At 40.6% G+C, this 13,188-nt stretch overlaps 1 protein-coding gene across 1 annotated transcript; it reads right to left on the bottom strand.

Moving 5' to 3' along the window:
• Nucleotides 1–9,158: 9,158 nt before the first annotated feature.
• On the bottom strand, nucleotides 9,159–9,768 carry LOC139388189 (transmembrane protein 88-like). Its single transcript, XM_071134752.1, has 3 exons — nucleotides 9,752–9,768; nucleotides 9,523–9,668; nucleotides 9,159–9,481 (listed from the first exon to the last, which is right to left on the bottom strand). Exons 1-3 carry the CDS (start codon nucleotides 9,766–9,768, stop codon nucleotides 9,159–9,161), a joined length of 486 nt encoding a protein of 161 aa, XP_070990853.1.
• Nucleotides 9,769–13,188: the final 3,420 nt, after the last annotated feature.

Raw genomic sequence — 13,188 nt, 5'->3', positions numbered from 1 at the left:
ACATACACAGTCTGAAAACGTTTGAAAGGATGCGATAGGATAACAGAGATCATGTGCCGAACTAGAAAGACACATTAGAAAGGGTTACATAATCAAACGGCAAAAACATTTATTTGCAGCTATCCAAAACTATTTAAAAAGTCACTTGTCACATTACTAGCAATGTAGCATTAGTCTTTTGTTGATTATTTCATAGCAACAATACAAATAGAATATAAAGTGTCAGTAATCATTGACAGTTTTATTACATTCATCTTATAACTGTGTATTAGTTATGGCCAGTCTACAACCCTAGTTTCTAGATGGGATTTTACAGAAAATGGACCATTACAAAACATGCCCCAAAAAATATGCAAAACCATTAGGTGTATAGCAGACACACGTACACAACTTTGACCCTAGAACAATAAATAAAGTGACAAATTATAAAACGACAGGAAAACAAGAAGAATGCACTTCAAGGTAATAGCGTAAACAAAGATTCTCAACCCCTATCTAAAAGTGTTTTCTCCCATCTGTCAAATATGTTCTAATGGCTATCAGATAGTTCTCAGTAGTGCTTCTTAGCCTCCATCTTTAGTCAAGCACCTATCTCAAACCTTCAGCTGAACTAAGCTCCTCAAATAAAAGCAAGAACATTTTATGTTTGACCATCATTTTAGTATTCTTCTGTCCAGACACGATCATTGAAGAACTGGGATACTGTCTGTTGTAAGACAAAGATGCTTCTGAGCAGACAGTCTTTGAGGGGTGTTTTTGCAGCAGGGGCTGGAGGTTGGGGGCTCAGTAGGTGGTGTCTATAACATTGCCCTCCATCTGATGTCTGTAGGCCACTCTTGCCTTGTGGGAAAAGTAGACAACTCCTCCTCCAGCACCATCACTGGCATAGGCTGACGGGGCAAACTGGGGCTCTGTCTCAATGGATGGAACTGGAAGGGAGGAGAGAGGACATAATTAAAAACCCATTAACTTTACATTAATACTGACATTAATCTATCTTGGTAAGTCACATCCCCATATTGTACTACTACTGATGTTGATGAACTGTCAAAGGGTTTTCAGTCCAACATTACATTCCAAATAACATAGTGTTCCGCTTTTTGAAAATAGTGCCTCTGAAAAAATCTAAAACAAAAAAGCATCCCACTCCAGCAAAAACTGTAGCTGGTGTTCCTACCCTCTTTAGGGAGGCAGTCTCTGCTCTTGACCTTGTCTTTACACCTCTTGTACCAGGGAAAACACTGGAGAACCTTCACACCCATTGGTGCAGCAGCTAGAGGAGCCAGTCTGAAAAGAGAGAACAAGGATTCTGTTATTTAAAAGAAGCATTAATACTAGGTACTCCATAACTCAGCAGGGTATGATCAAGAACTTGAACAATCATATTGCATTATGTGCTCTGTTTCTCACAAAAGAAATGACGTGCCTTGTTCAGGGAATGTAAGAGCTACTCATCACTCTTCTGAATTACACCAGCAAAATTGAGTTATTATCCATTTCTAAAACTGACACACTCCAAATGTGTAATTGTGGTTTGGGTGTAGGACTATCATTTTTCTGTTTGAGAGAGAGAGAGAGAGACAGTAGCTAAAGGGTATTTTCTTCCTTGTCCTTAATGTTTGGGACCCTGGAGGCAGGCGGTGAACCATTTAGATTATTACTTCCAGCTATGACAGAAGATCAAATAGATGCATGTTAAAAACAGGCACTTCATCAAAGGGAGCTTTTAAATGATGTAAGTTACATATTCACAATCAGTGACCCAAATCTCTGTCTGGCTTTGTGCTGGAGACACAGGCCAAAAAAGTCCCATCTAACAGACATAATCTATCCAGTGCCTACTTATACAGTCTCATTCTACTTTTCTGTTTACATTATGCAACTATGTTGTGACAGCAAGAAGTCAATGTCACAGAGCAAATATTGAGTCTACGTATCTTCTTATGAAAGTTGATTTGCAATAGTAAAGTTAGTTTCTATCCTAAGCTTCAGGTCTGCTTAGGTCAGTGTTTCTGGCTGTTATAGCGCCAGGACGCTTAACATGTCTCTAGGGAATTGTGAGAACAAACCAACAAGCTCATCTAATCTCCTTTACAGTATAGGACTTCTATGTCACCTGATAGGTAAAAGGTAACCCCAGACATGGTAAGCCCAGACATGGTAACCCCAGTCATGGTAAGCCCAGTCATGGTAAGCCGAGTCATGGTGACCCATACATGCCCAACTAAGCTGTTATTGCATGTGTAAAAAAGGCCGTCCTGCTCCTCTCCTCGCTACCTAACTTCCCCTCACAGTCCCTTCAGTTTCCCTTAAGTCCCGTTAGTTTGGCTGCTCAGTCTACCTAAGATATTGCTTACCCATCATAGCCCTGCAATTCCCTTGGAAATGCGCATCTGGACTCCGCACCCGCCCGCCCACTCAGTGTTATTGTCATCAGAAGGGAGAAGACCAATGTTTCTGAGGACTTGTTGTTGTCCACAGTAACACAAATGTCTGAATGTTGTGGGTGCATCGAAATGTAAGTTGTAGGGGGGTTATTGGGGTTTTTACATGCTGTGTAATAATAGGTAATTACCACTAATGTTACTGTTACTAGCTTTTAGACACATCTTCTACAGTATGGCTGTTATTATTCTTTAATGTCAGAGTTCCCAATACTACTTTGCCTATTGTTTATCGTATGTAGTATTATTCCATACTATTAGTACTATTGCATTGGTTGCACAAGTACTTTTGTAGAAGTGGTTTAATTGTTGTATTGGTAAGCAGTCTTTTGCATGCACACGCTACCACTGCGTTTTCCATAGTAGCCTGTATTAAGGTGTTTTATTGTGTTGCCATGGGTGAGCTTCTAGAGTCATCTTAGACTGTTCATGGAGCTTGCTCATGCGCAGAATAATTTAGGACCCTGTGGCGCCAGGGCAGAACTGATAAGGTTGCAGATTTGCACACGAGGCTGGAGAGAGAGGGTGCTATAAATTTTGACCCTTTGTCAATCCAAATAATTGGTTTCTCTCTCTCCAAGAGGGGACTGTTTAAGTTTATGTTTATATTGATGCTTTGTTTATTGGCCTTTATAGACATGTTATAACTATAATGCCATTTGCCATTTACTCATGTACATACAGTGCCTTCGGAAAGTATTCAGACCCCTTGACTTTTTCCACATTTTGTTATGTTACAGCCTTATTCTAAAATTGATTCAATTGTTTTTTTCTCTCATAAATCTACACACAATACCACATAATGGCAAAGCAAAAACATTTTAAAATAAATTCCTGCTAATTTACAATAATAAAAAAATTAAATATCACATTTACATAAGTATTGAGACCCTTTACTCAGTACTTTGTTGAAGCACCTTTGGCAGTAATTACAGCCTCGTGTCTTCTTGGGTATGACGCTACATGCTTGGCACGCATGTATTTGGGGAGTTTTTCCCATTCTTCTCTGCAGATCCTCTCAAGCTCTGTCAGGTTAGATGGGGAATGTTGCTGCACAGCTATTTTCAGGTCTCTCCAGAGATGTTAGAACGGGTTCAAGTCCGGGCTCTGGCTGGGCCACTCAAGGATATTCAGAGACTTGTCCCGAAGCCACTCCTTCGTTGTCTTGGTTGTGTGCTTAGGGTCGTTGTCCTGTTGGAAGGTGAACCTTTGTCTCAGTCTGAGGTCCTGAGCACTATGGAGCAGGTTTTAATCAAGGATCTCTCTGTACTTTGCTCTGTTCATCTTTGCGTCAATCCTGACTAGTCTCCCAGTCCCTGCTGCTGAAAAACATCCCCACAGCATGATGCTGCCACCACGCTTCACCGTAGGGATGGTGCCAGGTTTCCTCCAGACGTGACGCTTGGCATTCAGGACAAAGAGTTCAATCATGGTTTCATCAGAGCAGAGAATCTTGTTTCTCATGGTCTGAAAGTCTTTAGGTGCCCTTTGGCAAACTCCAAGTGTCATGTGTCTTTTACAGAGGAGTGGCTTCCATCTGGCCACTCTACCATAAAAGCCTGATTGGCAGAGTGCTGCAGAGATGATTGTCTTTCTGGAAGGTTCTCCCATCTCCACAGAGGAACTGAAGAACTCTGGCAGAGTGACCATTGGGTTCTTGGTCACCTCCCTGACCAAAGCCCTTCTTCCCTGATTGCTCAGTTTGGCTGGGCGGCCAGATCTAGGAAGAGTCTCGATGGCTCCAAACTTTTTCCATTTAAGAATGATGGAGGCTACTTGTTCTTGGGGACCTTCAATACTGCAGACATTGTTCGGTACCCTTTCCCAGATCAGTGCCATGACACAATCCTGTATTGGAGCTCTACGGACATTTGTGTGCCTTTCCAAATCATGTCCAATCAAGTTGTAGAAACATCTCAAGGATGATCAATGGAAACAGGATGCACCGGAGCTCAGTTTCGAGTCTCATAGCAAAGGGTCTGAATACTTATGTAAGTAAGGTATTTCAGTTTTTTTTTTTTTTTTTAATCAATTTGCAAAAATGTCTAAAAACCTGTTATCGCTTTTTCATTACAGGATATTGTGTGTTGATTGCTGAGGATAATTTTTTAAAAATCCATTTCAGAATAAGGCTACAAGGTAACAATATGTGGAAAAAGTCAAGGGGTCTGAATACTTTCCGAAGTCACTAATATGTGTATTGCATAGTTATAACCCTTAGATAATACTGTTTCCACGTGTGCATATCTTTGTCTTATAGAACCACAACAATAAGATTCCAAGTAATTCACATTACCAGAATCATATAAACATCTTCAAAAGGAAACAGCTGTGTCTGTGAGTGGTGGTGACTATCAAAAGTACGTTGATGGGTCCCAACATCATGTTCTAACTGGACAGCACTAGAGAGGACAGAACCAAACCAATCAGTTATACAGTGGCTTCCGAAAGTATTCACCCCCCTTGGCATTTTACCTATTTTGTTGCCTTACAACCAGGAATTAAAATATATTTTTTAGGGGTTTGTATCATTTGATTTACACAACACACTTTGAAGATGCAAAATATGTTTTATTGTGAAACAAGCATGAAATAAGACAAAAAAACAGAAAACTTGAGCGTACATAACTATTCACATCCCCAAAGTCAATACTTTGTAGAGCCACCTTTTGCAGCAATTACAGCTGCCAGTCTCTTGGGGTATGTCTCTATAAGCTTGGCACATCTAGCCACTGGGATTTTTGCCCATTCTTCAAGGCAAAACTGCTCCAGCTCATTCAAGTTGGATGGGTTCCACTGGTGTACAGCAATCTTTAAGTCATCCCACAGATTCTCAATTGGATTGAAGTCTGGGCTTTGACTAGGCGATTCCAAGACATTTAAATGTTTCCCCTTAAACCACTCGAGTGTTGCTTTAGCAGTATGCTTAGGGTCATAGTCCTGCTGGAACGTGAACCTCCGTCCCAGTCTCAAATCTCTGGAAGACTGAAACAGTTTCCCCTCATGAAATCCCCTGTATTTAGCACCATCCATCGTTCCTTTAATTCTGACCAGTTTCCCAGTCCCTGCCAATGAAAAACATCCCAAAGCATGATGCTGCCACCACCGTGCTTCACTGTGGGGATGTTGTTCTCGGGGTGATGAGAGGTGTTAGGTTTGCGCCAGACATAGCGTTTTCCTTAATGGCCAAAAAGCCCAATACTTATTTTCCACCATAATTTGCAAATAAATTTATTACAAATCCTACAATGTGATTTTCTGGAATTTTTTTCTAATTTTGTCTGTCATAGTTGAAGTGTACCTATGATGAAAATTACAGGCCTCTCATCTTTTTAAGTGGGAGAACTTGCACAATTGGTGATGACTAAATACTTTTTTGCCCCACTGTATACTGAGATCATGTGACAGATCATATGACACTTAAATAAAGTCCACTTATGTGCAATCTAACTAATTATGTGACTTCTGAAGGTAATTTGTTGCACCAGATCTTATTACATTAATTACATAAAATCCCAAACATGAAATCCATTACATGAAATCCATTCAAATTGCAGGTTGTAAAGCAACAAAATAGGAAAAACGCCAAGGGAGATGAATACTTTTGCAAGGCACTGTAAGTATATAGCGGGTGAGGGCATTCACAGCCAACAGCTCAGAGGGGAGAGGGCAAACGAGCCAACCGTTTTTACGTGGTCCTTGTACCCGGATTTAGTGACCAACAGGGTATTATTACATGATCCTTCATTTCTCCGGAATTTTGAGACCAATAGTTTTTACAGCGTGAGTGTTTTCCTACATCCATTTCAGTTTGTGCCCTCAATTCTGACATAATTTTGGCCTAATGAGGCTACAAAGTGGGTTCCATATCAACGACTTCACATAGGCCAATCAATACAAAAGGTTATAACAACACAATACTAAATGTGAAAACTAAATATTGAAAACGCCAAGGACGTCTTGGCGCTATTGAATAGTAAAAGTGGTTATAACTCACCTGGAAATCAAAGATCAAAACGGTATGAATTTATAGTGAGTTTTGTAGTGAGTTTGTTTCTTTAGAATTCTCCTAGAAATTGTATAATTTGCTTCCGGTTTGATGTCTCGAGGCAGTCAGAGCTCATTCCCCTGACAAATGATGGTGTATAAGCAACCTGCCTTGTAGCGCGTCTGTCACTCTCCCTTTGATACAGCAAGAGCATGGAAATTTTCCACTGTCGACTCCGCGTCTTTAAATAGCTAATCCTTCAGCGTATGGCCACAACACAAAACAAGCCTCCCTTGCCCTCTGACCCCGCCCCTGCATTTACCGTATGCGTGTGTTGGCAACTTGGCATGGAAGTTAATAGATTTCCAGTGAATTGTTGCTGTGTTCTCTTACAGTGTTGGGGTATGGAAAGCCGATTTAACATATATTCATAGAATATTTTATATCAATAATTGTATTTTTTTTATACCAATACTTGCATTTTTTATATCAATAATTTGAATTGTTGATATACGAAATTCTTGCCTACTTCACCCATATTTTATTTTATTTGAGCAAAAAAGTAGTGTGTAGTTCCAGTAGTCCTAGTTAGCTACACCGATACATGGCAAAAATGTAATTCACTGCTGAAAACACTACCAAGATTTTAGTTAGTTCTACTACCAACAACAAGCTACTGCAAAATGTAGTAAAACATTTAAATACATGTATTTCACTACTCCCCAACACTATTCCCTTTTTAACTGTTAAACAAGGACATGGTGATCCAATTGGCAAGGGATGCAATTTTAGTCAGTCAATATGATGTGTTTACCCACACTATGTAAAACATTTTATTGTATCTCCACATGGTAAAATTTTCTACAAATGTCATCATTCTATTCAAGCCAGACAAGTGAATACAAGCAAACCCTTCTAGTTACTGAGTAAAGTTATGCTATAAAAGCGTTTTGATTCTGTATAACATTTTTATTTTTTTTACCTTTATTTAACCAGGCAAGTCAGTTAAGAACAAATTCTTATTTTCAATGACGGCCTAGGAACAGTGGGTTAACTGCCTGTTCAGGGGCAGAACGACAGTTCAGCTCGGGGTTTGAACTTGCAACCTTCCGGTTCCTAGTCCAACTCTCTAACCACTAGGCCACCCTGCCAAACATATTTCTATGATGTTCTTACTTGGAATTAATATGTAATTAAAACTTTGATTGAAGAGTCAACATTTGACAGCTGCCATATGGCATCAGAGAGATAGTAGCCTTGGTAACCCACAGGTTTGTGAGGTGATGTAATGGCAGTTGGAATCTCGTGCTCCACTAGAGGGAGATGTTGTAATTTCATGCCAGAGATTCACTTGTAGTTCTTTCTAGAAGACAAAACACCTTTTCTGATATAATGGAAATATTTTATTCTAAACAAACATAATTTATTTACATTACAGGATTTTTCAACATAAAAAACAAACATAATAACAAATAATTGCAGTGTAGTTAAGGTGGTATTTGATAGTACTTCATGTAGCATACTTATGTTTTTACAGCTTCACCTTTGCTCTCTGCAATCTACAAACCAGTGTATTGTAAGATCCACCTCCACAACACCACCACCCCAAGACTCATATTCATATTGTAACTGTGTCCACGAGTCCACACCTCAACTTTCCCTACTACCCTCATGCCCTGTTTTTTCCTTTCCTTCACATTTCTTCCCTCCCTGCTCAAGGTAGAAGTTGCCTCTATCTACAGATCTAGGATCAGATTACTTGATCCCCAATCCTAACCTTAACCTTAAGAGGGAAGAAAATGTTATCTGACCCTGCATCAAATCAAATCAAATTTTATTTGTCACAAACACATGGTTAGCAGATGTTAATGCGAGTGTAGCGAAATGCTTGTGCTTCTGGTTCCGACAATGCAGTAATAACCAACAAGTAATCTAGCTAACAATTCCAAAACTACTACCTTATAGACACAAGTGTAAGGGGATAAAGAATATGTACATAAGATATATGAATGAGTGATGGTAAGAGCGGCATAGGCAAGATACAGTAGATGGTATCGAGTACAGTATATACATATGAGATGAGTATGTAAACAAAGTGGCATAGTTAAAGTGGCTAGTGATACATGTATTACATAAGGATGCAGTCGATGATATAGAGTACAGTATATACGTATGCATATGAGATGAATAATGTAGGGTATGTAAACATTATATTAGGTAGCATTGTTTAAAGTGGCTAGTGATATATTTTACATCATTTCCCATCAATTCCTATTATTAAAGTGGCTGGAGTTGAGTCAGTGTGTTGGCAGCAGCCACTCAATGTTAGTGGTGGCTGTTTAACAGTCTGATGGCCTTGAGATAGAAGCTGTTTTTCAGTCTCTCGGTCCCAGCTTTGATGCACCTGTACTGACCTCGCCTTCTGGATGATAGCGGGGTGAACAGGCAGTGGCTCGGGTGGTTGTTGTCCTTGATGATCTTTATGGCCTTCCTGTGACATCGGGTGGTGTAAGTGTCCTGGAGGGCAGGTAGATTGCCCCCGGTGATGCTTTGTGCAGACCTCACTACCCTCTGGAGAGCCTTACGGTTGTGGGCGGAGCAGTTGCCGTACCAGGCGGTGATACAGCCCGACAGGATGCTCTCGATTGTGCATCTGTAGAAGTTTGTGAGTGCTTTTGGTGACAAGCCGAATTTCTTCAGTGGTTAGGGTCAACATATCCCTCCCCTCACACCCACACACTGCTTTTGCCCTCCCCCTCTGAGGCCCCATGCTGGCCACAGCAGCCTCCTCTACGTTGGCGCGAGCCAGGCAGGTTCTTGTAGACGGCCCTGCTGTAGGGGATGAAACAGAGGCCCAGTTGGAGGTGGCGGGCCAGGCGGCAGTAGGCAGCCAGAGCCAGGACCAGGAGGGGGGTTACCAGGATGAAGCCCACCACCAGCAGGGCCACACAGCCACCATCATCCAGCAGGTCTGAACAGTACAGGGACGTGCCATTGGGTTGCACCTGGGGACAAGAGGGACGAGAAATGGTTAATGGTGTGAAACCATCTAACACACACACACACACACACACACACACACACACACACACACACACACACACACACACACACACACACACACACACACACATACACACACCGTCACCAGTACTGAGCACGCCCAGCAGTCCAGAGAGCCTCTCAGCTCCAGAGGGGCGTCCGTAGCCCCCGCCACGCTGCCCGCTACTGAGTACCTGTTACAGGCCTGTTACTGCTCTTCTGTTAGGGAGCCTTATAGTGCTTGCAGTTACAGTGCCTTCAGAAAGTACTCACACACCTTGACTCTTCCCACATTTTGTTGTTTTACAAAGTGGGATTCAAATGGATTTAATTGTCATCTTTTGTCAATGATCTACAGAAAATACTCTGTAATGTCAAAGTGGAAGAACATTTTTAACATTTGTATATAAAAAAAGATGGAAATAAAACATGAATATTTCTTGATTAGATAAGTATTCAACCCCCTGAGTCAATACATGTGAGAATCACCTTTGGCAGCGATTACAGCTGTGAGTCTTTCTGGGTAAGTCTCTAAGAGCTTTGTACACCTGTATTGTACAGTACTTGCACATTGTTATTAAAACAATTTGAGCATACCTATAACATGATGCAGCCACCACCATGTTTGAAAATGTGAAGAGTGGTACTCAGTGATGTGTTATGTTTAGGGCAAATCCAACACAACGCTTTGTATTCAGTGCATAAAGTTCCTTTCTTTGCCACATTTTTTTGCAGTTTTACTTTAATGCCTTATTGCAAAGCGGATGCATGTTTTCTTCTGTACAGGCTTCCTTCTTTTCGCTCTGTCAATTAGGTTAGTATTGTGGAGTAACTACAATGTTGTTGATCCATCCTCAGTTTTTTTCTATCACAGCCATTAAACTCTGTAACTGTTTTAAAGTCAACATTGACGTCATGGTGAAATCCTTGAGAGGTTTCCATCCTCTCCGGCAACTGAGTTAGGAAGGCCACCTGTATCTTTGTAGTGACTGGGTGAATTGATATACCATCCAAAGTTTAATTAATAACTTCATCATACTCAAACGGATATTCAATGTCTGCTTTTTTTTAACCCATCTACCAATAGCAGCCCTTCTTTGTGAGGCATTGGAAAACCTACCTGGTCTTTGTGGTTGAATCTGTGTTTGAAATTCACTGTTCAACTGAGGGACCTTACAGATAATTATATGTGTGGGGTACAGGGATGAGGAGGTCATTCAAAAATCATGTTAAACACTATTATTGCACACAGAGAGAGTCTATGCAACTTTGTATATGACTTGTTAAGCACATTTTTACTCCTGAACTTATTTAGGCTTGCCATAACAAAGGGGATGAATACTTATTGACTCAAGACATTTCAGCTTTACATTTCTAATTAATTTGTAAAAATGTTTAAACAACACTTTGACATTATGGGGTATTGTGTGTAGGCCTGCGACACAACATCTCAATTTAATCTATTTAAATTCAGGCTGTAACACATCAAAATGTGGAAAAAGTCAAAGGGTATGAATACTTTCTGAAGGCACTGTACAGTCGTGGCCAAAAGTTTTGAGAATGACACAAATATACATTTTCACAAAGTCTGCTGCCTCAGTTTGTATGATGTAAATTTGCATATACTCCAGAATGTTATGAAGACTGATCAGATGAATTGCAATTAATTGCAAAGTCCCTCTTTGCCATGCAAATTAATTGAATCCCCCAAAAACATTTCCACTGCATTTCAGCCCTGCCACAAAAGGACCAGCAGACATCTTGTCAGTGATTCTCTCGTTAGCACAGGTGTGAGTGTTGACAAGGACAAGGTTGGAATTCACTCTGTCATGCTATTGAGTTCGAATAACAGACTGGAAGCTTCAAAAGGAGGGTGGTGCTTGGAATCATTGTTCTTCCTATGTCAACCATGGTTACCTGCAAGGAAACACGTACTGTCATCATTGCTTTGCACAAAAAGGGCTTCACAGGCAAGGATATTGCTGCCAGTAAGATTGCACCTAATTCAACTGTCGTGTCTTTGGCTATGCCGGGTTAAGTGATATGACATACTATTCTATAAAATAATTTCTCTGTAATTAATATTTCCTGATTGAACTAATCATGTAAATGTAATTAACTAGATAGTCGGGCACCACAAAATAATATTTATAGAGCTGTTATCTTCCGAATAAACTCTTAAAGACCTAGTAATATTTTACATCAATAGCAGTCAATATTAATCGTCATTTTAATTCAGTCTCATCTGAAAGTTGCAAAATCTTAGTTATCTGCACGAACCCTGGCTAACAAGTTGAATCAGCAATACAAAATTGGGTTCAATTATTTATTTACTAAATACCTAACTAATCACACAGAATTACACGTACACATAATTAAATCATAACTTGATTACAAATTACATTATAAAGTTAAAACGTCCCTAGCGGGCGGAACAGATATGACAGCTTGTTACACAAAAGAAAAGGGGCTGGGTGAAAGTGAAAGAGCGGGAAGACTGAGGAACAAAGGGCGAAGCTGTGCTATCGTAAATACAGTATCTTATGCATTCTAAATTACCGCCCATTTGGAAATGGAAAATGCAATAAATATTTACTGAGTCCTTTGAAGAATGTCTCTGGTGGTCGATTGTATACGTTGTAGTAACGTCGTTGTGTGATAGACGGGATACGCTGTCTGTTCCTTCCTAACCCTCGTTTGCATCTGCTGTTGCTAACTCAACGGCTAGGAGGTGTCACTTCTGTAGTGAATAAGAGTTCAAAGTTCATACCATTCGCAACTAAAGCTCACGCTGATGTTGGCTTTGTTCTGTAATTATTATCTAAACCATTCTGACATAGGACCGTCGTCCTCACGTCCTCGGAACAGGAGGTTACATTGTCGTCAAGGGCTTATATAGGAAGGGAGAGGTGGGCGTGTTTGAAATGTTTTATAGCCCATGTCCATTCACAGGGGCGGGCCACTGATTGAGCAGAGCCCTATTTTATGAAAACTCAAATCTCACATTTTAAAATCACATTTCATCCCATCACGAATAATTTCATATTCAAACATTTAAATTGAACAACAATTCCATGTGAATACGTTAACTCTGATGTGTAGACTTTCCACTGTAGAGTTTATGTCATATTTTCATTTGTGAGAATGTCTCAGATGACAACCGAACTGACATCATATTCATTAAGTACCACCGCATATGTTTCATTGGTCGGATTACCAGAATATAGTTAATTTCCCCCCACCTTCTGATGTTCCCAGAATCTCTATATTAACCAAGGGTTTTGCAAATGTAACATCAGTAGGGTAGAGAGAGGGAAAAGGGGGGAAGAGGTATTTATGACTGTCATAAACCTACCCCCAGGCCAACGTCATGACACAACCATTTATCGGATCATCAGGAACTTCAAGGAGAGCTGTTCAATTGTTGTTAAGAAGGCTTCAGGGCACCCAAGAAAGTTCAGCAAGCGCCAGGACCGTCTCCTAAAGTTGATTCAGCTGTGGGATCAGGGCACCACCAGTACAGAGCTTGCTCAGGAAGGGCAGCAGGCAGGTGTGAGTGCATCTGCACACACAATGAGGCAAAGACTTGTGGAGGATGGCCTGGTGTCAAGAAGGGCAGCAAAGAAGCCACTTCTCTCCAGGAAAAACATCAGGGACAGACTGATATTCTGCAAAAGGTACAGGGATTGGACTGCTGAGGACTGGGGTAGTCAT

Source organism: Oncorhynchus clarkii, chromosome 29 (assembly GCF_045791955.1).
Source record: "Oncorhynchus clarkii lewisi isolate Uvic-CL-2024 chromosome 29, UVic_Ocla_1.0, whole genome shotgun sequence".
In the NCBI taxonomy this organism is placed as follows: domain Eukaryota; kingdom Metazoa; phylum Chordata; class Actinopteri; order Salmoniformes; family Salmonidae; genus Oncorhynchus; species Oncorhynchus clarkii.
The sequence above is the reverse complement of the archived record's forward strand: the minus strand, read 5'-3'. Positions and strand labels throughout refer to the sequence as shown.

What these genes read in the sequence shown, in the direction of transcription:
- LOC139388189 (XM_071134752.1), bottom strand. An exon ending in GTGTGTGTGTGTGTGTGTGT is followed by an intron (nt 9,482 to 9,522) that starts GTGTGTGTGTGT and finishes TGTGTGTGTTAG; the next exon opens with ATGGTTTCACACCATTAACC.